At 37.1% G+C, this 27,385-nt stretch overlaps 2 protein-coding genes across 3 annotated transcripts in view; one reads left to right on the top strand and one right to left on the bottom strand.

The window, feature by feature from the left end:
- LOC124170296 (zinc finger and SCAN domain-containing protein 2-like) overlaps positions 1-6,646 on the top strand; it is a 32,964-nt gene extending 26,318 nt beyond the window's left edge. The window contains exons 7-8 of the mRNA XM_046549005.1: positions 2,864-2,936; positions 5,365-6,646. Coding sequence (XP_046404961.1) covers positions 2,864-2,936; positions 5,365-6,386 — 1,095 coding nt within the window. The 3' untranslated portion in view covers positions 6,387-6,646. The remainder of the gene's footprint in view (positions 1-2,863; positions 2,937-5,364) is intronic.
- An 11,625-nt stretch (positions 6,647-18,271) lies between these two features.
- On the bottom strand, positions 18,272-26,507 carry LOC124170320. 2 transcript variants are annotated; one of them, XM_046549029.1, is made up of 3 exons: positions 26,431-26,507; positions 21,178-22,637; positions 18,272-20,472 (listed from the first exon to the last, which is right to left on the bottom strand). In XM_046549029.1, the coding sequence occupies exons 2-3, from the start codon at positions 21,913-21,915 to the stop codon at positions 20,467-20,469; spliced, it is 744 nt and encodes a 247-aa protein (XP_046404985.1). In that variant the 5' UTR covers positions 21,916-22,637; positions 26,431-26,507; the 3' UTR covers positions 18,272-20,466. The 2 variants fall into 2 exon arrangements, with proteins under 2 accessions (XP_046404985.1, XP_046404986.1); XM_046549030.1 differs by lacking the exon at positions 26,431-26,507 and having other exon boundaries at positions 21,178-23,526.
- Positions 26,508-27,385: the final 878 nt, after the last annotated feature.

Genomic DNA, 27,385 nt, shown 5'->3' with positions numbered 1-27,385 from the left:
TATCACGTTTAGATTAATCTTAATTATTGTAAATAACCATACTGTTAAGCTTTAATTTCCTAAGTAATGCGTGAATATGACAGAAGCGGTGATAATTGGTATATTATCATTTCGAATATGTATAAGGGAAAATCATTGAGCTGGTTAGTATTAAAAACATTTGTTGAAAGTGCGAGAATCTGAACCTGCAATTTTTCAAAATATCTGGGGGCACTTTTCACTATCCTAACCTGCTGGACCCTTTGTATGGCAAGATAACATTGATTTTGGTCCACCTGCAAACATAGATCATGGGCTCCATACAGTTAACCTTATCCCTTATACTCTATCTAAGTGACATATGAGTATTTCTTCCACGTGGTAGGTTGTGTCACAAATATTTTTCTTATCTTGCAGTCCTTGAAGAAATGCCTTCATAATCATAGAAAAGTCTGCATTGGCTTTGGATTTTTCTTGATTTGGCAAATGGCTTGTAATCTGATTGTCTTCTATAAAAACTATTCCAACTTTATTTCAGCCTGCCTCTAGGTTGGTTTCCAATTCCTTCTAAAACAGCTCGTAACAGTATTGAGGACTGATTATATGGAAGAACCGATCATTTTACCAGAATTAAATATCTCCAACTATGAGTAATGCCCTTCCGCTTCAATTGAGTGCCAAAGTACACCACATCCAGTGGTTGAGTGAGGTTGGATGAATTTGGGGAAAGAAAAACGAAGTGTACATAATAGAATTGAATTACATTGATTATGAGGTGTGATGTAAGATTGCCTACAAACACCACCTTTTTCCCATCTTGTTGCTTATGAATTATAAGTGAGTAATTTTGACTCAGTCCTTATAAATTTTAAATAAAAAAAATTCTGTGGAGAACTTAAGTGCAAACTCGTCATGCTCTGAAGAATAATAAAAGAGGTAGTAAATTACTTGAGCCCACGGCACAGAGAAGATATATCCCTACTCTGTGTCCAATGGGCTCAAGTCACCTAACTTTTTCGATAATGTGTACAAGTTGTACTTAACATCATACTGTACAGTTGATGAGTTAGTAGAGCACAAAAATGCCTCCATTTCCTTCGATAACAGACGTCGTATGATATATATGCAATCATATCCAGTTTTAGGCTATTCCTAATGTCTTTACAGATTAAAGTTTGCTGAGTGATATAAAAATCAAACTTATGTGTGAGTTAATTAACCAGAACTTCTGTCGATGGTGACTTTCCAAACCTCCTAGACTTGATCTGTTGTCAACCTACTGCCTATACCTACCAGCAAAGCACTGAACTACATCGCTTTGCTGAAGTTGAGAGCTCGCAGAAAACCAAACATCATTTTTCAGTTTTTGGGGTCAAGTTAGCCAACAGGGCTTAAGTAGCCCATGTGTAAATGACTGAACCTGTTATATACTTTCAACACAGGTTTCTAAGTAGCCCAATCGATTCAAACTTGCCAACTTTGTCCCATACCTTCTACTGAAGTTCTTATGCTTTGTATCTATTTTCATAAATCTTCTTATTCTGCCTATACTCAAAGAATACCTCTTGTAACAGCTCATTACCATTGCCCAAGTGCATGGGCAACTAACTCAACATGGTGAGGATGTACTTATGTGATCTAATTACACAGCAGTGTACCACAAGAGACCCTTTCATATGGCCACAAAAGTAAAGAACCTTTTGCCCCTGAGCTTCATGTATACTCCTCCGAGACATGAGTTCAAGTATAAAATGAAACTTCTTTATGTGGTTTAAGTTACTTCAGTCTAAATGAGTTTTTCAAGGTGCGTTCCTATCACAAGACAAGTTGATAGTTTCTTTTTATTGTTGTATACATGCATTGTATTTGGCTAATGTTTTACTAAGTAAAATAGTGGGACCTATAAATGATATCTGAGAATGGAATTGAATTAAATAAAGTGTAATATTAATATAATTGATAATAGCGCTGAAACTTGGTGGAAATCCTTTATTGTCGGAGTTGAAGAAATAAAAACTTGGCTATTTCTTTATAGTGATTTATTGTGATGAAACATGGTTTCATTACAGAGGAACATCATCAAGGTGAGGAGTAAACCTAAATATGATGTGAAAAATTCACATTAACTTGCAAACCTGCTCTTACATTAAGTGTTACAACATAGTTGTGTATTAGTTTCATTAGATGTAGCGAATCTACAGAGTATCCCAAGAAAAGAAGTAGCGCATTTAGTGGAAATCACCCTCACCTAGCCAGATACACTATATCCAGTGATAAGTGTACTTTGTGAACTCCTGAAAGGGTGCAGAAATCATAAGTTTTTTCTTCATGGGCAAGCCTTGCAAAAAAATAGATTAGCTATGGGGTCACCTTTGTCCCCCATTCTAGCCGAAATTTATATTGATAATTTTGAAAAACTTCAGTTCTCTATTATACGTCATTACTAAGAAAAGCATAAAATGGTATCGATATGTAGACAGTGTTTTGTGAGTGATAAGGAATGCCATGACAGCTAATGCCATTTCTGAGAGTGCTCAATTCACAGGATAAACACATTCAATCTAGTATGGAGGTTGAGAAAAAAAGCATGCTAGGGAATGTTATGGGTGTAGACAACAGACTCAATTGGATAACGTTTCTGCTGCTGGATATGATTTTTATCGTTTTTAAGGATGGCAAATCTTATATTACCTTACATTTGCTGTCCTTATCTGATGATCATTGAGAATACATTTTTCATCACAATAATTACCAATTTACTTCTTGTTCACTTGGAAAATATAAGAATATCTGAGTTTATATGGTTTAAGAATTAGTTATATTTAATCACCTGCAAAGATAGTTCCAATTCCCTGTCCATTAATATTTTGGTGATTACTTTCAGCCTACTTCTACGGAGAATGGAGAGCTCATTCAGAATCAGGCAATGGACATGGAGTCTATGTTGGAGACACGGGGTAAGTGCTCTAAAGTGCGTGAAAATGACTCTTCACAGAAAAGACTTGTAACTAATTCTGACTAGGCAAATGTCCCAAAACTGGATCTCTGAATTCAATCAAATTTTGGTATCCTCGCATGAAACTTTTTTCATTCTTTCATTCTAATTTCTATTTAACAGAAGCCTGTTATTCGTCAATATTTCTATAAATTTCACTGAAATTTTTATTTTTATATTTAGCTTGATCCCCTGTCCTCGAGGTGATGACTGGGCATCTTAACCGCTTGACTAACGCTCACCCTTTGCAGGGTGGCTCTTATACATTATTACATTTGGCCTGTAAATGTTTAACTGGATTTGTAGTTTAAAATATTGGTTATACATGTAACCCTTTATGGGGGGTGATTAGAGGACTACTCGCAATGGACTACAGGTATCCAGAAGTAGTAGGACTGATTTTTTTATAATTAATTTATTTAAAATTTTGATATACCGACTCAACACTCTTCAAAACCGGCCCTTTGGGCATCCACACACTTCTGGTAGCGAGTCTTTCACGTCGTGGAGGCCTTCTGGAAGTCGTCCTCCGGAATGCTGTTCAGCGCCCTCGTCGTCGCCGCTTGGACCGCTTCCACCGAGTCGAAACGATACCCCCTGAGCTGCCTCTTGATCCTGGGGTACAGGAAGAAGTTCGGTGGTGCCACATCAGGGCTGTAAAGGGGGGTGAGGCAACGTGGAAACGCCGAATTTGGCCAGGATATCCCTCACAATCCACGCGTCGTGGCACGGTGCATTGTCGTGGTGGAGCTTCCAATGCCCCACAGGTCTGGTCGCACGCGTGTGATCCGATTTCGCAGCACTTCCGCATAAAATCTTGCGTTAACAGAATTTCCAGGAGGTAGAAACTCCTTATGGACAATTCCATGACGGTCGAAAAATGCAATTAACATCGATTTCACTTTCGATTTCGAGGTTGACGGACGCCCGGCGCGTTGGTCGTCCTCGACGAGCTCCCTGCCATCCCGAAACAACTTGTGCCACTCAAATATCGAGGAATGGCTCATGGTATCATCCTTGTAGGCCTGCGTAAGCATTTTCTTGGTTTCGGTTGCGGATTTTCGAATTTTGCAGCAAAACTTGATGGCGTACCGCTGCTCTAAATTTTTATCCATCGCAACTAACGACGACGCGTCTAAACAGTAGGTCACTAAAACAGTTGTCCACTCTCAACTAATGCACGGAGGCGACTGCCGCATGTCTAAAATTGTTCCCAAGACTCCCCACCACAATATCCAATCTTGCAGACCCCCTCAATCTTTCTGCCCGCGCGGAAAAAAATCAGTCCTGCTACTTCTGGATACCACCCTGTATAACAACATAATTTAATTGAATTCTTAGTCCAGGTTTTTGGACACTCCACTTGTGAAGGATGTAGAATCTGAATTTGTCATCCTTCTATACTGTCTTTGGTTTATTTTAAAAGTTTTGCTGGTTAATTTAATCAGTTTGGCTAATTGCTAGTAAAATTTTCTTCATGTTTCAGTGAAATAAAGCAATATTTGAAGTCATGAGCATTCATAGGGAAACTCCCCTGTACTTTACAAAACAATTTTGCCTTTAAGATTGGCTAATAGATAATAATTACCAAAAATCACTTGTGAAGAATGCAAAGCATGAGATTACAACTCCCACGTCATCTGTGGCATCAATAGACAAAGTTAACATGGAGCTTGTTGCAATGAGGACAAAAGGTTTGGTTCAATTTCGAAATAATGGGAAAATTTTGCTTTGATACATACCCCATCCAATTCACTTTGTTGCGCTCATGGAAACTGTGCTTTACTAGGTCAAACACATTCATGGAGGAAGTGAAGTATGGAGAAAAAAATAATTTGGCTAAAAATAGGCAAAACTCAATTTCAATTCCTTGTGTGCAGAAGTTTTGGTTCTGAAGAGACAGTAAGCGACCAGGCCATGCTTACTTATTCTTGTTAGCTTAGATTTCAAGGATATTGTTTCATCCAAATTTTTAATTGTGGTACAATGAAGTACAGGGCATCACCCTCATTGATGGTGGATATGAGAAGTTGAATAATTTGTATGTAATTTTACATTTAACTATTAGGTAAATTTTTGCATTAGGATGCTCCAGTACCATTTTGCTTGGAATTGTGCACTGGCTTGTTTTCTAGAGTAGATATTTTGAGGTTAGTGCGTAATACCTAACTGAATTTCTTTGAGCAGCAGGGCCGCTCAATTTGTGAAGAAATGTATGAAAACTACCATAAAAAATTAATTGCCACACTTGTTATGTGTATGGCAATTAACCAAAAGATTGGTTGAAGTTGCAACTTTCATATCTGTGTAATGAGTATTATAAATTAGGTCAACGAATCATAGATTACATTTCTGACTTTACTTATTTTAAAAGTGAAATTCTTTTCTAGATCTCCCAGCTCATGGAAGAGCCTCAGCTTTGCATGTTCTCCATGAGCCAAAAATTAGAGCATCAAATTCAAGGAAAGTGATGGATAAAGACATTGTAAAATGTGGTACCCCGCTTGCTGATAAAACAACTTCGTGCTCAATTCCTGGTGATGGAAAGTTTCATTCAAAATTCAGGGTTGTGTCTAAAATCGGAGTAGATAGAGCAAAAATGACTGTTGCTGAGGAAACAAGTGATAGTGATAATCCAGACACCAAAAAGGTCAAAAAGGTTTTCAAGGTCGCTGACAGTAGAAAGAGTGGCCCCGAGGCAGTCATGGTAGAAAAGAAAGAGATAAGTGCTAGCATGATTAAAAATCCTGGGAAGCGTGCCAGATCAAAGGACAATTCTTATCATTGCTTCAACTGTGGGGATGCATTCAGTGCCAAACATGATCTCATCGAGCACCTCAAGATTTATTTTGGTTCTGGCAATTTGGGTATTGATGCTTCTTTAACAATCGGAAAAGATATCTCAAGACAAGGGGTGAGACAAAAAGGAAATAGGCTTCTTAAGGCAAACTTTGGAGTAACAAAGAAGAAGAAAAATGTGAGGGACGTTAGGAAAAGCTTCATTGTAGATGGGAAATCATTGAGAGATAGTCCACACACAGCAAGGAGACCGTACTCCTGCAATGAATGTGGAAAGTCTTTCTCTTTAAGGAGCAACCTCGTCTGTCACATGAGGATTCACACAAAGGAGAAACCTTATTCCTGCGGTGAATGTAGAAAGTCTTTTTCTCAAAAGAGTAACCTTGTCCGTCACGTTCGGATTCATACGAAGGAGAAACCTTTTTCATGTAACGAATGTGAACAGTCTTTCTCTGATAGGAGCAACCTTCTCCGTCACATGTGGATTCATACAAAGGAGAAACCTTATTCCTGCGGTGAATGTGAAAAGTCATTCTGTCAAAAGAGTAGCCTTGTCTATCACATTAGGACTCATACGAAGGAGAAACCTTTTTCATGTAACGAATGTGAATAATCTTTCTCTGTCTGGAGCAACCTTCTCCGTCACATGAGGATTCATACAAAGGAGAAACCTTATTCCTGCGGTGAATGTGAAAAGTCTTTTTCTGTAAGGAGTCAGCTTGTCTATCACATTCGGACTCATACGAAGGAGAAACCTTATTCCTGCGGTGAATGTGAAAAGTCTTATACTACCAAACGAAACCTTGTCTTACACATGCGTGTACATAGGAAAGAAGCCTTATTCTTGCATTGATTGTGAAAACACTTTCTCTCCGTAGATTCACGTTTTCTGTCATTTAAAAACATAGTCTTAGGATTCTAATTAATTAGTGTTCATTAGGTATCACTACGATTACCTCATGTTTGAAATGAAAGAGTTGCCTCATTATGTTAAAATAATACAATAATATTCATTTATTTCTGTGACCTAATTTCTCAATGTTCTAGTAACTTGACTCTACTTTATCCTCAAGGATCGAATAAATCATTCTTATGTCTTTAACTGCTATTTTTACTGGTAGATGGAGTGAATAGTAGGAAAGTGTTCGTATTTAAATGGAAACCATGCTTCTCAACACTTTTGATAACAGTTTAAGGCATTTAGTCTCAAGAAAAATTTTCTATGTGCTATCAATTCTAATTGTATGGTTATTAATGTTGGTTTTTCTGATCGATGTTAGTTCATGTAGTGCTTCTATGTAATATTTATGAAAATATCAAGTTGATGATAATGTACGATTGATTGAGAGAGTTGTAAACTAAAGAGTAAGTATATTCTAGAGGGCTTACGACATATGAGGGAATCCTATTGACTGTTTTAATTTTCAAGAAGCCGACGGACGGCCCCGGAGTTGCGAGCAAGAGGCGAGAGTTCCATCGTTCAAGATCGTTCTAGTTCTTTCTCTTCTTTCCCTTCCTTCACTCCCTTCCCATTTCCAAACTCTCCGTCCGTCTTCATCGCCTCCGGCTGAGGGAAGACGATCTTCGCCTCGGACCGAGAGAATAGTCTAATTGTCTCTCTTATACAAGCATGCGGAATCGGGATCTTGCGGCAGGGTCCTATAAGAGGGGTTCTTTCACCGTAGGCGAGCTGCGTCCTCCACGAATCCTTCGATCTTCATATCTGCTTGGCTTTCATCATTACCACTAATACTGTTTTACAACATGAAGCTGTGAACAAGTGTTGAAACGGTCTAATGTACTTCAAAGATTGAAGTCTAAAAGCCAGGCGGAGGAGGGAAGGAATTTTCACGGGGCCTTGGGCGCTATAAATTTATATTCATAAACTAAACGAATAGGCTATCAAGTTAATAGCGTCACGAAAGTATTTACTTGACCACCACGGATTATGACGAAATTGTGATAGGAGATATGCTCGCATATCAAACGGAGGTTGGAGTGGTTTTTATATTCAGCATGGTAATAATATGCGAGACAGAATGATTCCTATGACGAAGAATTGCAGGCTTTCGCAGAGCGGTACTGGAACATAGGCAAACTTGAGATTTAATATCGCCAATGGTATTTCGCCAGAAGACTTGAGACTAGGCTACATTGTGAAACTTAATGGGCGCCATTAAGTAAGGCAATGAAATAATATCCATATACAGTAGGGCGGATCGCAAAAATCGATTTTATTTCAAATCCATCTGGCCCAATGAAAAAAAGTTGTGGGACCGATCGAAAATAAGACCTGAAAATTTTGAGATCTCTACGTGAACCCCTGACCCTCGCTCAAATGCAATTTAAAAGGGAGGGTCAAAATTCGAAAAATATAATACTTAATGGTCATTCCATATAGATTTTGTCGAGTTACTCGCGAACTAGCTCGCCATCTTCTCTTGTCGGAATAAAAAAATTTCATGTTCAAAAAATTAATAAGCTGAAGGTTTGCATCCTCATCCCCGTGTAATCTGAAACAGCCCTCTAGATATGCATTCAAATTCCTTTTTCGAGCAACTATGGTTTTCTCTTTTTTCTCCAGCATTTTTCCGTGCAGTTCTTGCCGCGCAAATGTCCATGACATTTTTGACAGTCAATAATAAAAACAGAGATTTGTAAAAATCTACACAACAGTCTTCTTTCTACAAAGTGTAAACATCAAATAGAAGGGAAAATATGAAAAATTAGTGTGGTGCCTCGTCTCCGACCAATTTAAAAAAACGGAAATTAGAAACGGTAATAAATGAAACAGTATACCTGCTCATTAATCCTTATTTCTGTGGTTGTCAGGAACTAATAAGTCGCAATTTCTTAGTTATCACTAACATCTTTGGGAGATCACTGTAAATCACTAAAACTGTAGCCAAAATAGGACTTCTCAATTAGTGATGGGTATGTGCTCACATCGACAGAAAAGGAGAAACTGAAGGTTACGAAAATGTTTCGACCGATATTTGGACGGGGTTAAAAAGAGGAGAAATCTTTAGCCAGGGTATTCCCCTGGATAACTTGTAGGGGTAAGGTTAGACCCCGTAAAGAGAAATGTGAAATGTTTAGATTTTGTGCGAAAAAGCATACTAGCGGCGGACCTGCAATACAACCCGTCCAAAAGGAGGCGGGTGGAGGATAAAGACCTCATCTGTTAACGTGCAGCTTCACTTGCGGGTGAGACCGTCCCTAGGAAGGCAATAAACTCAAGTTGGGTGGTGCGCCAAGTTATAAGATAGTAGAATGTCCCGACTAAGGACCCCTTCCCACGTACCTAAGGTCCGGCGCGTGTTCGGGTAACGGGTCTCTTGCCACTTCGGATGGAAAGAAAGGGAAGCCGGTTGTAGGTTTCCCTAGTAGCAGCGCATGTAGCCTGTCGTATTTACTTCAATAGATTACCAAAACGCGATTGAAGTCGTTCAGAGAAGCGATCGAAGAAAATATTTTTTCTCCTCTCCCAGCGTCACAACTGCGCTTAACCTCGAAGACCGAAATTCTTTTCTTGGTCCACACACAGGTAAAGTTTGGATGATAGCAAACTATTAAAAAGTATTTAAAATGCTAAACTTCTTATTTTCGTGATTCTGGCCCATGAAACATTGGGAGACACAATATACCATGTGCCTACACTGCGCTGATACTAGCGTGTCGATGCTCACGTCTACCACGGCTAGGAACATAAATCGCTTTTATTCGCTTACTTGCAAACATTTGCAGCTGATTTCTTCACGAATATCTTTATAATACTTTAATTTATTGTCACAAATAGCCAAATTTGCGCAAATCGGCGTCACTTTTTTTGTAACTCAACATTTATGCGAATTTTTTCGAAAAACATTACTCCTATTCAAATAATTTTGTTATCGGGTTCATATATAATACAGCAAAACGTAAATAAAAATAAAAAGCAAAATATACACGTACTTCCCTAGCGCTGTAAGTAAAAGTAACATGTCTTTTACCGGAGCGGGAACGATATTCACAACAGAATTCAAACGCCGCCATTAATTTTACCCGAACCACGTGACTCCGAGAGCGAAAGGGGGGCGGTATGTTGGCTACGCGCTCCGGCCGTAAGGGGCTAGGGGAAAGCGCCATCTACTGTATAAAAGATCTATGATAATACCCATCCTATCCCTGACTCATCCAGTTAGTACTGTCCTAAGTTGTGCTGTATTCCATGATGTGGTTATTGAGCGTTCTATTTCGTTAGTTTACTTCTAGTGTTGGGGTTATTAAATAGACGAATTTATTTTACGGAATTTGTCATCTTATTGTTGGCTTTATTTCCGTGAAAACTACTTATGCTATGCCTGTTTCCCGCTGTGAAACTAGTTTTTATAAAACTTAGAAACGCTTTAAGGAATTTTAAGACTGAGACGACGGCAGAGGATCCGGTGAAACAGGTAAGTTTCCATGATTCCATAATCGAAAATAACGTAAACTAATGCACTTAGTAAAATCCCACACACTTCTATTGCAACCATTGCATAGGGCTTCAATTTTAGTCCTGGGGATACCGAGGGGGATAAGATATGGCCATTTAACACCCAATGTTGCTTCTAAGCAACATCAAAATTATACACATTTTCAGCTCTATTAAGGAAATATCTAAACTACGAATTATTTTGTGGTGTAAATTTTAATTACGAAATGTTTAGCTGCCAAGATAATTATGATTGAGTGCAAAAGCTTCAAGTTTTCAAAATGAAAAATCGTGAAATTTGATTTCATCCAGAAGTAGCTCTGGGTTAAAAAGGGTTAACTGGACGTGGTAGAAGTTCATTGGCGCCGACTCCATGGGGCCTGAGGGGGCACGAGCCCCCTCAAAAATTAGTTCTGGGTGTGAGGAAAAAATGTGTCAGGCTTCTCGGTTTTCCCCCGAGTGTCCAGATATCGAAATTCGAGTTATCAGGGTTCTAAAATGTTGATCAAATGACTTCTAAAATGCTTTAAAAACTTTAAACTTCGATGCTTTGAAAACTTATAAAATTTTCCTGGGACAAATTCCCGATTTGGGCCCCCCAAATATTTTTTCTAAGTCGGCATCCCTGGAGAAATTAAAGGTTAGATTTAACATCAATGGTTTTAATAAATGAGTGGAATTTGACGAAGTGTTTTCGTTTACGTTATGCAAATGTCATTCCAAGAAGTCAAGCTTCGCAATTCTAAATTCCTCTGGCTCCATCACCTCTCGCCAAAAAGCGTTTGCTCAGGGACTGAAATTGGTCTTTCCTTTTGCCCATCTGAATCCAAAATGGTTAATTCACGGGGTTTGGAAGTTTATCTCAGATATCCGTGGTTTAGGATCACAGAAGCACTTATTGATCTCCTACATCTTCATCTGTGAACATAATTGTTTCCCGATATAGATCACGGCACTGAAGTTGACTTAAAGCTGAAGTGTAGCTACTGCACCTGACTTAAGATTAGACTTAAGTGAAGACACTTAAGGTAAGTATGTAGCGTAGAAAAGGCATCAGATTTGAGACCCAGCTCAACCATGAACTCCTAGATACTCAGGCTCAACGGGGCACCCGTCCCTTTCCCAGCCACTGGTCAAGACCCTCCTACCCTACCATAGCACGAATCCACGGTCAAATTATTTCCTTACCGTTGTTTTTTTCAACCAAATATTGACAGCAACCAATATATACGCTGCACAGTGGGCTAGAATCGAAAAAAGCTGGCCAAAACCTCAAAATCGATTTTTTTGAGCTAGGAAGTAGAAACTTCGCATAAGTATTCTCGAATAAATTGTGCATACCTTTCCAGACTATTTATTCCGTGTTCTCGCGTTAACAATATATGTTAGGTCAAATTTGAGCAAATTTAGCGAAAAACGACGACCCTCGATTTTTTCTGAAAAATGCCGATTTTATCCTCGTGCGGTGGTTTCATGAATAGTTTTATCGACAAAACTGTTATATCATATTAATTGGCACTTCTTTTGCTTTCATTGGAAGGGTTTTTAAAGATTTTGTTTCATAACCATAGATATATAACAAAATGGCGGAGCCTGTTTTCAGCCCTTTTTTTACATAAACGTAGGAAAAAAGTAGACATTATCATCGACTTTCACTAAGTAACTTATATCATGCCGTTCTATCAAGCTTCTACATTGTGGATCCATAGTGAAGCCTTGCACCAACTTGCAACCCCGAATTTAAAATCGTTTTTTCGAGCGTGCGGTCGACTCCGGTTCTGGCCCGCGGCGGCGTAGAGTACGGCGACGCGGCAAGCGCGTGGATCCGATATGGTCTCATTCAATTTTATATGTGGATATCAGATATAATAGTGATACAAAAGAATCACCAGAAAGAAAAATTAATTAATATTAATACGAATGACTCTTATTATGCAATCGCTGGGCACTGCAAGAGGTTCACTGCAAGGTTTCTTTTTTAGTGCATTCCATGTACTACTACGGAGAATGGACTTAAATCGTGTGCTTTAAGTAGGGAAACGGACTCTCTTATTAAAAACAAACTCTATTTCGAGGCAAGAGCCCTCGATGATCAATGGTCTCCACTTCTTAACCGCACATACATATTTAAAGGCCTCTTGACAACGGTCGTTTTATAGTATTGTTGTAGTGCGGAGACCATCGACCTTGTTTTTGGTACGGACTGCAGCTAGCTGTAAACGTTTCGAAAGGCATATTACTCACATCGGATAATGTATGCTTTCAAAGAAATACCGTTAATTTTAACTTTTGCCTTATGCTCCATTTAAAGTATGGATTTAAATCTCTCACGTATATATCAACGTCTTTATTCTTAATAAACTGCGCTGTTGACAAAAATCGTTTTTTCTTAGAAATAATTTGCAAACAATACATAAAAAACACAACTCACACTTTTCCCAACTAACATATTGCAATTAGCACTTTCAGCAATAAAAAAGTTACGGTTTTTCATTCACTATCGGACGAGTCCTCATCACTTTCACTATCTGAGCTCAAATATTGTTTTCCTTTTTCGAAAACAGATCCATTATATTTTTCGGCAAGCTGTACGTTTCCTCCGGTTTAATTGGTGTAATATTTGTTATTAGTCATGACATTAGGAGTTGTCTATGGAATAAATCCTGATTTGTGGCCACTCCTGCTATTTTTCTAGCCAACCGTTCACGGATCTTTCTCACGTCCTTATTGCGCGCCTCTAATGCTTCCCCTGACAGTTGTCACAATTAAGAATGGACTCTTTTGCAAAGTAACCTCCGTGAATGAAGACCTTATGTACGGTCGGTGGCATATAATAATTGGATTTAAAGCGTCAGTGATGGCTATTTAGAGAGGAAATCTAGAATAATTGTGATGACTTTTGAATACTCGTACCTTTTTCATGCTATACCGAACGAAGAGCATCTTTAGCCAAAACAAGCAGGCACAAGGGTGCTCACGAGAATGTATTCATGAGACACAGGCTCTCGTTCCAACATGTGATTACCATGAGTTATCCTCTCGTTCCACATATTGAGCATATCCTGACTGCTTTCAAAGCCGTTTTTGCAAATTAAAGTGCACTTTATATGCGACGCGAGACTTGAATCTGTTGAAATGCACGTTGTGATTAGAGACGCGGTATGGTCGAAAACCATTTTTGGAAACTTCACATACAGCCTCTACTACAATAATTTCACTCGCGTAAATGGAATCGTATGCTCACTTCACTCTCTCATAATTGGTGTTAAGATTATATCCAGGGAATTTTAGGTTTTCGAAGACCCTTGTACTGAAATTTAGTGAACTGCGTGGACACAATTACTTAGTGAGAGGACCTCTTAATCTGACATCACATAATACTCGGGGTTGCATTTTATCCACTTGGCAAGGGTCCTTGCCTCCGAGGATGGTCACTATATCTTAATTTTGCAATCGTTTCCCCCTTTTCCTTCTGTTGCTACAACCCTGAAAACATACGACTTAACATCCACCTGCAGTGGCTAAACTAAAGCAACTTGTACATTATGCTGCATAAGGAATAGTTATTAATTGCTTTAAATCAAAGATATAAACTAAATAAACTTACTGGATAAGAATAATGTACTATTCAAGCACCAAGACAGTACTTGATATTTCGGTAAAAGCAAGTACTGTCTTGAGTCATTTTCCATCACGTTAAAGGAATATATTATTTTTTATTGTTATACAGTTTGTTAATAAAGAGTCTGTTTCCCTACTTAAAGCACCCGATTTAAGCCCATTCTCCGTAGTATTATATGGAATGCACTGAAAAAACGAAACCTTGCAATTCACCTCTTGCATTGCCCAGCGATTACATAATAAGAGTCATTCGTATTAATATTAATTAATTTTTCTTTCTGGTGATTCTTTTGTATCACTATTATATCTGTTATCCACATATAAAAGTAAATGAGACCATATTGGATCCACGCGCTTGCCGCGTCGCTGTACTCTACGCCGCCGCGGGCCAGAACCGGAGTCGACCGCACGCTCGAAAAAACGATTTCAAATTCGGGGTTGCAAGTTGGTGCAAGGTTTCACTATAGATCCACAATGTAGAAGCTTGATAAAACGACATGATATAAGTTACTTAGTGAAATTCGATGATAATGTCTACTTTTTTCCTACGTTTATATAAAAAAAGGGCTGAAAACAGGCTCCGCCATTTTGTAATATATCTATGGTTATTGATGAAAAAAAATCTTAAAAAACCCTTCAAATCAAAGCAAAAGAAGTGCCAATTAATATGATATAACAGTTTTGTCGATAAAACTATTCATGAAACCACCGCACGAGGATAAAATCAGCAATTTTCAGAAAAAATCGAGTGGTCGTCGTTTTTCGCTAAATTTGCTCAAATTTGACCTAATATATATTGTTAACGCGAGAACACAGGGAATAAATAATCTGGAAACGTATGCAAAATTTATTCGAAAATACGTATGCGAAGTTTCAACTTCCTAGCTCAAAAAAATCGATTTTGAGGTTTTGGCCAGCTTTTTTCGATTCTAGCCCACTGTGCGCTGTTCTGCAAATCATCAGGCCTCTTCCATTTGTTTAACAAGCTTTTCTAGCATCTGCCTTCCAACTTTTATTTACAGAGAAAGTGTATTTAATTCCAAATAAAGATATTATTTATATACGAGAAGTAGTGATGCAACCTCTGAATCTCGAGTACACATGAGATGACAGTTTTCCTTCAATGTAAAAGTTGGTATTCTCGATATTTTTTTATATCACGTTCAGTAAAGTTTTCGGCAACAATTCGAGTTCGGTTGCGGCATTCTTAGGAAATGATGCTGGCCCTGGTGAAACACGAGCAATAATGTATTTAGCTTTTGTTTGGGTGTTTGCAAATTGTATCTAAGAGTTCAGCCAAAACGTTTCACCGTTTTCCGTTGATCTAGACAAACGTTGAAATTATGTGGGCGGCTAACAATATTATTATCATCAGACTGCTTACTCTAGCTGGAATGTAATGCGTCTTAAAATACATTCTTCCTCTTCTTCTTTTTCATGTGAGAAATCAAAAGAATATTCTCCATATCGTTTGGCCTGCCCTTCCCTCTCATCTTCATTATCAAGCTCTTGAAGCACTCGTTAGAACTCATCAGGGTGATAAATACGTTCTGTCCTTGGAATATCATATACTCTACATTAGTCACCACCGGCTCAATTTGTTCACAATTCGATAAAAATCATAGTACAATTTACGTCCATAAGGAGGTTACGATTCCTAAATCTTGTTATAATGCCTTTCGAGCATTATGTTCTTCTCTCGCAGGTAGGTATGCCAAGTGCCGACTCTTCGCCTTTAAACTCCAATGCATAATGCATTATGAAGAACGTGCATAACTTATTTTCTCGGTCACTAGTAAAGTGTAAATAACGCATTTTTACACCAATGTTATTCATATTTGAGTATGAAGAAGAAATTTTTAAATTATGACTTGTGGTTTGAGGTTGAGATAAATTTTACAAATAATAATAGGGAAGAAATTATAATGCAAATGCTTACAAAAAATATAAAAAACGAGACAACATATTAACATAGTGTTGCAAAAAGGATTATGCTTCCGAGTTTCCACGGTAACGACAGATTATCAGAAGTATCTTAGTATCGTGTGAAAGCCATCTAGCGGCAATTCACCCGAAGTTACGTCGTTCTCACTTTGTAAGATTCTAACGCAATAGTTGGCCGTCACATTGACGCAAACATATGTTCTTGGTGGAGGGAAAATTACAGTTATAGAATATCAAAGTGTGCCACATGTGATCCATGCACAGTAAACTCGCTATTTCGAATTATTTAAAAATGCGGCAAAATCCCCGCTTAGCGTGCACCTAAGGGTTAACATTGTTTATAAAACATTTGGGAGGGTAGTTGAAAATTTAATTTGACGAAAAATATTTAAATTTTGGTTGTTCAACAATCTCTATGGTGCAATGGAAACTAGCTTCCACAAATTTGTGAATACCTATTACTTTTCCTCTGATGTGTTTGGGAGGTACCTACAAAGAATTTCAATGGAAACAGGTTAAAGAAAAATACAGTAAAATTTTGACAAAAAATCAGTATAAAACACACTTTTACATTGAATACAATGGAAAATTAGAAAAGCTTCAAATGGATTTGATAGTCTGGGTGAATACGAGACATCCGGGCATGGCAGTTATAAGTGATGACAAAAAATAGAAAAAAATTATAACATCAGGCCTAACTTTTGCACAGTGGTAATACAAACTAAATAATTAAAAGTCATGAAATATGGGTCTAAAATTTTTCTTCCTCCAAAATAATCAACATTAATATTCTCTTTTGGCTCAAATACACCCAGACTAGTGTTCAGGCACCACTTGGTGAGGGCGAAAGATCCGATCAGCCTGAAGACACCAGGGGTTTATGGAATTCCTCGTGAATGTGGTAAAATATATGAGGGTGAGAAAGGCTGAACGATTGAGACGAGGCTTAAAGAAAACCAAAGATTTTTCAGATTAGCGCAACCAGAAAAGTCGGCCGTAGCGGAGCACAGCATTAATGAAGACCATGCCATTAGATGGAGAGATACAAAAACCCTTTGCCACGCACAACGTTACTGGGGCCACACAATCAAGGAAGCAATAGAGATCCGCCTCAATCCAATAAAATTTCAATCGGGACACCGGCTTTCATCTTAGCAATATATGAAGGCCTGTAATCAACAGCATAAAAAGCATAAAGGGAGAACGTGACGAATTCCAAATAATCTTCTCATTACAATAATCATATGTTATGCTCGATAGTTTTGATTTTTACTCTGAAAATGGATTTAAATCTTATACATACAGAATTGATAAAAATTTGATTACTAGCATTAGTTTTGATTAGTGATTAGATAACAAATGTTAAGGATGGAATGGGCTATGAAGCACAACACTAAAAAGCATTACGACAAATAGCAAGGGAACATCAGGAAGTCCCCCTGCACTTCGAGAGTGAAAATTATCATAATTGAATCTGATTTTCCATATGGTATATGTACTGATTTCAAACCAAAAGAAATAACTGAAACTTTAAGCCAGACTGATTCTATTTTATCTGAATGAAGCATGATATGCAATATTGAACAAAGCTTCACAATATTTTGATGCACAGATAAAAAAATTCCGTTTTATCATATCACATTCAATGAAATGCTATTTCACCAAATGTGCCTTGAATAGGTTAGTTTCATTCCTCAAAGAAAACGAAATGCATTGATTGCGATTCCTTGCCCACCATCAGTGTATCCATAATATACAAATTACTTGGTTTTAGAAATCCCAGTTTAGACGAATGGCCATGGTCATTTTAAACTTCATTAGAAAAAGGCCAGATTGGCACCCATGCGATTCTACTCCATGTGACGTCACAGGGACATAGTTTATACACGAGAAGACAGAGGTTTTTTATCTTCTGAGATTACCAATGCATACATGAGTCACAGAGCTCAGGGAAACATCTCAGAAAATTCATTTATACAAACTATCGAAGGTTGGAAAGTTTCCTTCGTTTGATAAGGTAGTAATAATCCTTATTTAAGCCAAGCGCTACCAGCTAGCAGGGTACTCACTACCTACTAGCAGCCTGCATCGTATCAGCACTCGAGCCTCGCCCCAAGGTCACCTCACACACCGACAGCTGGAACCAGAAATGTGCCACACAGACTTTTCCCATCATTCCTACTTAGCCGTCGCGTTTTCGCGCGCCTGAAATTTTTCACTTTTCATTTAATCGCAAAAAATAGATAACGTCACTCGAAAATCTAAGAGCGTGAATTGCGCACTCTAGAAGTAATAATCTTTCGATTAGGCAATAAAAAATAAAAGGAAACCACCCTATTGCTTTGCAACAGAATAAATTATGAACCACTCAGTATGAGTATATGAACCACTCAATAAAACTAGCCAATTGTACAAAAACAGGTATTCATCTACAACTGCATGATTATTGAAAAAATAAATATATTGGTTATTTATTGTATCATATTAAAAAAATACATATGGGCATGTTAAAAAAATACAAATAATTGCAAAGACAATTTAACGCTAAAGATATGAAAACAGGAAATACCACAAGTGAGGCTATATGTATTGCCATTCAACTACAGAGATAAACCAACAGACAAGAACGGGAATAAGTCAGAGATTTATTCAGAGAATTATTATATTTAATTCAGAGAGTTTTTCTCATAAATATGAGTTCATTATCCTACATTGAAATTTACATGTAATAATCAGTAAGCAATTAACATGTTATATTTGTACCTCCAGACATGATCATAAAATCTTTTTTAAATCCATAAATAATAAGACTATTTCAGATGAGATAATGAAATAATTATATTCTATTCACACGTAATGGAACAAGTTACAAAATCTGGATGGCTAATCTGGCTGTACCAACTGACATATTGTAGCAAAGGCATAATTATTATCCCTCAGGAAATATGCTAAAAAATAAATTCCTGAGAGCACCAAGTAAATATTTCTTAGTATGATATTACCGACACATATTCTTTTAGAAAAAAAAACTATACATTATTAAAACCAAATTTCTGTTCCCCCCAGGTAGCAAAGAGACAACAGATATTGCTAATCAAACAATAAAATTATGGAAATGAATAAGTGACTATCAATAATGCCAAAAATAGAAAATGCTGTAAAATGGTGAAACAATAAATAATACAGAAATCCCAAATCCTCCTTGGATTAGGGTTCAGTCCAATGAAAGACTTGATGAATAAACAGCCATCAAAAACAATAGGCCCTGCAATTACAAGGAATCCCAAAGGATAATGGCATCACAAAGGCATGAAACAAAAATAGCTACATTTCATAAGAAGTGAAGAAGTAAAATGTTTTACCATTATATTTGCTTTACTCCTTGAAAACCAATTCTGCAATCGTGAGAGTTAGAAGACATTTGGTGTTGCTAAGAAATAAGGAAATGCATACTATTTCGAGTCAACAGAATATTATACAAGGAATATGTGAATGTTGAAAAAGTATGCGCGCATGAATGAATAAAGGCAAGGATCGTCTCTAACACCATTGAAAATTTGAGAACGACCAAATCGCATGAAAATGGAATAAGGTCACAAACATAAGAGAATGAATTTAAGAACTTTTTTAAATTACACAAGTACGACATTTCTCAAATGTCTTCAAATACGTAAAAAATTGAAACAAAAGAAATCTCATCTAAACCTTTCTTAAAGTATGACTGAAAAATGCTAAATTAAATTTTACATCACATTTAAATTATCCACCATATCATTGAAATAAATAATCTTTGACGGATAAGGTGCAGTACACAATATTACGCCCACATCAATATAGTTGCAAACTACAGGGAAATGCCTCTTAAGTGCATGGGTCAAACAAGGTAAGAGAAATGAACCAAAACAAACAAACCTTCACCCAAGGGCTAAACAAACAAGAGTATATACAGAAAAATATTATTGTAACAAATAGGGAAGAGCAGCATAAATTGCAAATAGATCTATGTGCACGACGGATTTTAGACAAATAAATAATCTTTGACGAATATAGTGCACTACACAATATTATGCCCACATCATTATAGTTGCAAAATACATGAAAATATCTCTCAAGTGCATGGGTCAAACAAGGCCAAAGCAATGAACCAAAACAAAACAGTGTTCACTATTGGGATACACAAACATGAGCACATCCGGCAAAATATAATTCTAATAATAAGAAAAGAGCAGCATGTACACGTGTTACAAATATATTTCTGGGCACAGTGGCTTTCAGCTAAATAAAATGTGGTATTACATTGCAGAGCCAAAATGGTACGTTCCGTCCATATACGTATAGCATACATGAGATGTAAATAAATTTTTTATCAAAAATACAAACGTCTCCACAGCATAACTAATAAAAGACTGATTAAATTATTTGTCCACAAAATTATAACAATATGCATCTAAAAATGTGATCACCAATCTAATGAAAAAGTGCCATGTAAAAAACATGAAATAAATAAATTGACTGAGTACAATCATAAGATATGCAAAATGATGGCACAAAATACAAGAGTGATTAAGTTAGCCCAACAAAAACAGAGGCTATATAAAATATAAGAATTTAAACAGAATGTTCCTCTTCAGGTCTGGCTCCATCGCAATCTCCAAAGTTTACCAGGCCAAATTCATCTCTGAAACGAAAAATATAAATTAATAGAATGAAAAATAATGCGATCACAAACAAAATATGATGTCAATATTAGGTAAATATTCACATTGAGATAAAATGTTACCTCCACTTACAAAAATGCAATGGCAGTAATTATAAGCAATAATTATTAAATATCTTCGAACAAACATATGTTCCAGAAGAATTATTTATGAGTGAAAAATGTTGCAAGACTTGCACTGTTGTTTGGAATTCACATATGAACCACTGAATTGATATATATCGATTTGAATATAGGCACTCTTCAATTTCCTTTCATTTTACTTCTTTAACTTCCATATTTATCCAGAGTATGATAGTTTTGAATAGTCACCTTCAAGTTATGACACATAAGAATATATCAGAGCTATAACACACGTTATCTTTTGAAAAGAAATCTACGTCTCAGAATAGAATGTTTGACTTCCAATGAATGATTGAGGATCCAATGTACAAGAAGCTTAATTTTACCTCTACATGCAAAACTTATCTCCAATGTGTAGCCCACTTTTGGGAAACTTTGGAAAATTAAATTACCAACAAATCTTTTATTATTCAAAACTGTTTTGATATTTAAATTTATGAATTAACGATTTATTTGCTAATAAAGCTTCGAATAATGATTTGAATGCTTTAATTAAGACCATAATGAAATGATAAATGCATGAGAAATAGGTATAAGACCCACCTTTGCCTTGGCTAGCAGTGTTCCCATCACATTGTTAGAATAGAGAGAGGAGCGGAGAGGTGCTTGCCACTGCAAAATAGCTCCTCCTCTTGTGGATCCATCATAAGTGATGATACCAGGGACAGCTGCAGCAAGCCAACATACCTTTGCCTTCAGTGTCTTCCCATTTAATGCATATTTGATACACCCATCTAATCCCTCTCCCCTCTTCCTCCTCTCCTCCACCTCCTCTATAGCCCTCATCCACTCACGCTCTTGTTCAACATCTCCCTTGCTATATGGCTTCCCCTCATTATCAAAAACTAATTTCAGAGATAATTGTGATAAGGCCCAAGCTAACCTAGCACATACGTCTTTCTCCCTATTACCAGAACAATACTTTGCACCCAAATATACAGTCCCACTCTCAAAATCACAAATTGTATAAATTTTACTCCCATTCCCCTGTGTCCCATCCAATCGCACAACCTTCTCCTTCATCCTTCCAATGTTCCTAGATTCAAAGTCCACAATCACCTTCACCTGATCATCCCCACTCAAATATTTAATTATGCAAGCAGTGTATTCATCTTCATCATACAGTCTCTCAAACAATCTACGCATTCCATCAACTCCACTTCCATACACTATCAATGTCTTTCGCATCATGGCGTCCACACACTCCTGCCTAGCTACGGCCGGATCGGATGTAGGTTGACTTAAAGATGCCTCCCCACTAAATCCAAACTTGACTGACATCACATCCGCTGCTGTTGACGTCACGGCCTCTTCCAGGCAACGCAACAGTGTGTCACGGCCACACACCTGTGCCTTGAGTTCTTCCAAAGATGAGCTCAGCTGTCGCACAAGAGATCGCCTCTCGCCTCAATGAGTTCACAGAGGACTTGAGAGACGCAATATCACATTCTGGGCTCGCCACGGGTGTCGCATGATCAGTGCTCCTACTCAAAGATGCCTCCAGACGACGCAAAATAACTTGGTCTCTCCTGTGAACCAACGTCACCAAATCCAGAACTTTTGAACGTTCTACATCATCAGGGAACTGCCGCACCATCTCCTCAGCCGAAGACAAAGCATTCTGTTGACTGTCATCCGTAATGTCTATGTCAGCCCCTCTTGCCAACAACTCCTGCACCCAATCAGCCTTACCAATTCCCACCCCAACGTGCAAGAGTGTTCTTTGCCGTGGATAACGAACATCTACATCTTCCAACATGTTCAGCAAGTCTTTATGCTGAAGCAATGAGCCAGTCATCAATCCAGCAATGAGACTCTCCTCAACAAATTGCTCAGCATTGCTGGTAGGAATGTTGCTCGACATGATTGGGGAAAAAAGAAATAATTTATTTGAGCGGGTGTTGGATTCAGCAGCCAACTTCTGTATGAAGCAGACGTGGTGACAATGGTCACGAAGGAGCAACACACGATCTCAGCATTGGTTTGAAAAGATTAAATATTGGCTGCAACATAAAAGAAGAAACATCAAATTATCATCTTAAAATTTGTCTATAGTAGTGTGGGAACATAACAACAAGATTAAGCGCGACTCAAGAAAACATATCTCGGTTACTATGCAATGCAAATTGAAAAGGAAAATGATCTGGAATGGCATTTTTGAAATTCAATCACTCACAACCATCATTTTTATGAGAATATAACTATTCCGCTGGAGACCAAAATAGATATATCTATGCTAAAAATGTTGGGACAGTTTTCTACCAAGCAGGAGTACGATCATTTATTACGGAATCTGTAATAATGAGGGAAGTGAGGTTAGAATGAAATTAGAGATGATATGCACGAAAATCTAAGATGTGACATGATAAGATGGGAAAATAGGCAGCTGAAAAAAGAGGAAAACAGAAAGAAAGGAATTAGAACAATAGAAGAAATTTAATAGATGCAGGTGCTACATGGTAGAAGATTGAAATATTTAATTGATGACGGTAACACTTTTCCTCAATATTTAATGTACAATTCTTGTACCAGATGATGACACTGTGAGCCAAAACGCATCATACACAGTGAAATGTTGTGGAAAAGTGTATTCCTTCCTAAAGTAAGATCGTAAGTAATCGTAAGTGTGCCTTTCCTCTTGTATTAAAATTGAAAAAAGTGTTCCTGATTAACTTCTTAATGGCGAATGCCAGCATAGGTGGAAATACATCATAAAATTATCAATAATTGCTTGGTTACTTTCTGGACGGCAATTCAAGTATAATATTACTTTTGTCAAATGAAACGCAGTCTTATTCCCCATGGTGCCATTCATTGAAAGCATGCTTGCACCAGGTTTTCCTCCTCATCACCTTATCTCCTATAAGAAATGCAAATTATCTTAGATCTCAACTGTCTTCCCCGTATACACCATCACTTATATTATGTTACTTTACTTAACCATGGGACTACCGAATCGACTGCATATCCTTTAAATATGTTGTAAAATGGACAATAGTTCCTTTTGAAAGATTCCATTTGACATATAGAATTGCGTGGCTAGGACGGTAGTGTTTTAAAACGGGCAATGAGCTTCGGGACGAAGGTAAAATTCGTTGGGAATCATTGGTGGCAACATCCTATGAAGAAGGTATGGTACATCGTGTCTAGAGGCACGACCAATTACTCAATCACGGAGCCGATTACGTCGAAAGGACACCACATGTGTGCTCAATGTTTGGCAATGGAATTATTTTTATTCAATCACTTCGTCTTTTGATCATGACGCATCGGAGGTTGAGAAAAACCGCCCATGTACATAATGGAATTTTACAAGCTGTGCAATTCTCACTGTTTACAGTACTTTTGTTACAAGATTTTATTTTAACCTAGATTTTTAAAGGCAGAATGGCTTCAAAATCCATTTCTGTGCATATTTGGGATTTTGAAAATATTAGAAGGCAGGCCCCCCGGCTAAAAAGATAAGAGGTAAGATCTTGAGCCCCAGCCGAGGGCCCCAATCACCCCACACCACCCCTGCTTATCTTCCTTACATACTCCTCCCATCCACTTCTTATCTCCCTCTGATATCCTATTAATCTGATATGGAAATTTCTCATTGCCAGTGCCTTGGTGTACATGAATTAAAACAAAAATGGATCATACCACTAACATCGTTGGAAATTTCAGTTACCTGGTTATCATGGCATAAATTATAATTCAAATTGTTCACGCTCGTGGCCCTGCTAACATACATGATTTCGTCCAGTTCCTTCAGTAAAAAGGAAGTCTATACAGATGTTAGAGGTGACTTCATACTGTATATATTATATTGGAGCAAAACTTTACCATCTTTCACTCATTACACGTTGAATATTTTTACTAGAAAATTAGATAGAAAAGAACAATTCTGTCTCCAGTTAAAGAGTAAAATTTCTTTAGTTTCATAATGCTCAGACAACGTGAGTAAAGTCCAGATTTTGGGGAGGGGTACAGGTGCACGTTCTCACCAGATTCTTTAAAAATAGACAAGAATTATAATATGGTTATCATTGCGTTTGTTTTGGTTTGATTATGAATCATAAAATATCATATTTAAAACATTCCTATTGAAATAAAGAGAATATTTTGTACTTTAATTCTGTTTGTTGCTCATAATCCCAAATACGAGAAGACACTGGCGTTCACAGGTAGGATATTAATTTAACTATGAATTTAATGAATACATAGCAAGCACTATCTCCCCATAGACATTCTCCTATCTCCTACAAATTAAACTCAAATGTCTGTGGAAGCATCCTTTATGCACAAAAGGCCACAAAAAATTATTAAAAAGGACATGTACTATAAGGAAAAATTTAAAGTGCTTATTACAACCATCAAATCATGCCAAAAATTATAATCTGAAGAAGAGAAGGATATAAAAAAAACATTGGAATGGATGAATGTTTTATAACAGTCGTTAGCCATAATTAGTAAATATATTACAAGTACGTAGAGTACCCACTTTTTACTTTACTAAGATATTGAGTTTATTTAAGAAGAGGCATGCAGGAGTAGGTGTGAGAAATGTAGTCCCAAGTTTCTTGTTTTACTTTGTGGAACCACGACATTCGAAATGAAGTTTATTCAAATTATATTCGACCAAAACCATTAATATTCAACGCACCATCTCCTCAATCTCATCATACAGCTATCCCGCCCTTGTCCATTCCACCATTTTGACTTCGCTCTTGACCGCTCCAAAAAGAAATTCTAGTAACGAAAGTATCATATGTGGACAAGTGCTCTGGAGTACTCCCGTTGAGAGCCCAGTGTAGCATTCATTGAACCACTCCCAATGGTAATGGAGATGTATAAATAGTCTTATCCCCTTTCAGAATTATACTCCTATCACCTCACCATGAAGAGTAGCTCACTGAAGATCCTATCTTTAACTTTCAAACTGAGCATAATTTTCTCAGGGTATTTAGGATTATGATAACTGCATACAATGAAATAAGCCTTCAGATGTCATGCTTGCAAGACTTTTCCATGTTCAGCCACACTTTGAAATTGATGCTAATCCATTTTTCAGATTTAATTATTTCAGTTGGTACTGTTTCGTTTTGGTTGATGGGAAAATTTTGTTTTTCTGCTTCTCTGAAGAAATGAAACAGTAAAATTGGGAATTATGCCTTTTCAGGACGTACTTTATCTTTATTTTATTTTTCAAACTTACTTTCTCTGGCAATATTTGCAGAATAATTAAATACATTTTATGCACAAATTATCAGTGAGACAGCATCTTCAACATTTTCTCCATCTTTACGGTAACATATGGCCTTAATAAAACATTTAAAGTAACACCCACTGTTTTAAAAATGATATGCTAGATATTCTCGATAGTAAGATGAGAGTATATTATAGATTTTAACAGCATACCATACAAAAGCCAAAAATAATCAGATCATAAGAACTGACTAATGCTAACCTCTGATTGAGGCCGTTAAAAAGTTATTTTGTTCATATCATTTTGCGATAGCACTACGACTCGTGGAATAGAAATTGATGGATTACATTTGAAATAAATTCTGGAACAATGTTCTGCAACTGCGGAGTAAGTGAGGCACACTGTGGTGAAAAACTTTTTTTATGGATACGACAAAAGAAATACTTGCTCTCCATTCTTAACGTACATGACGTTTAAACTCTGTTGGCCGATTGTATAAGACGAAATGTTTCACTTGAAAGGCATGCTCATTTAAAGTAAGGCAATCATGCAGTAATGGATAATTCAAAGAAAAGCATGGAATAAATGTATTCGAAACTACTTACCCAATAGATTAGGCAATCTGATTGGAATCAGTATTCGCTCCTTGGCTATCCTATTCTCAACACAGAGAAGACAATCCTGAAATGTAAAATAAATTAAGTTTGTTACTGACATGGGAAAATTTTTATACACCCATGAAGCAAACCTTTCTCTAATGCCTTTTTTAACTCACAGAAATCTCAATCCAAGATGAAGCAATAACACTTCTCAAATAGCAGGAGTTTAAGAAAATAATGGTGGATCAATTCATCAGATGCAATTCGCACGATAATGGCTCGTCCTGTGGCTTAAAAAGAGGGCTTTACACGCATAGAGAACGGGCTTATCTAATCATTAGGGCCTTATAAAAAATGGAAGTATAGGGATTGCCAATTTACGATAATTCCAGTCATCGCTCTGGCAAAAATAATTGTGATACTCTCAATTGCACATAATGGATAAGGACAGATATAACATTTTACTATTTTTCTTCGGATTGGTTGTGATTTTTGGTGTGATTATGGAGACATGGGATAACCAAATGAAGATGAAGGCAATGGATTCCAAGCTGAACACACTGACTTGCCTGTACCCCCACGGGCAATCCAAAATCTTGAAATAAGAATACGAAAGCTTGTAATTTGATAACGAGGTGAAGGTAATGGATTCTAAACTGAACACACTGGCTAGCCTCTACCCCCACGGGCAATCCAGATACGAAAGCTTGTAGGCATTGTGCACACAAGCCAACAGTTAACCAAACTACTGTTCAAGAACTGCAAATGCTTCTTCATCAGAACAATTTTAAATCCAAACGTAAGCAAATAATATTAAATAATCACATTCAACAGAGATAACCCATAAACAGCACTAACCAAAAAAATTAAAGGTAAGTACATATTTGTTGATATAATTATTTATAATATCATGATTATATAATCCATACCACGGTTGGGAGAAGAATGTCACTTTAGCCGG

This window comes from Ischnura elegans, chromosome 13 (genome assembly GCF_921293095.1).
Source record: "Ischnura elegans chromosome 13, ioIscEleg1.1, whole genome shotgun sequence".
Lineage (NCBI taxonomy): Eukaryota > Metazoa > Arthropoda > Insecta > Odonata > Coenagrionidae > Ischnura > Ischnura elegans.
This window is presented reverse-complemented; position numbering and strand designations above follow the sequence as displayed.

Excerpts from the sequence above, each read along its gene's own strand:
- LOC124170320 (XM_046549029.1), bottom strand. The coding sequence starts at position 21,915 with ATGTCAGTCAAGTTTGGATTTAGTGGGGAGGCATCTTTAAGTCAACCT.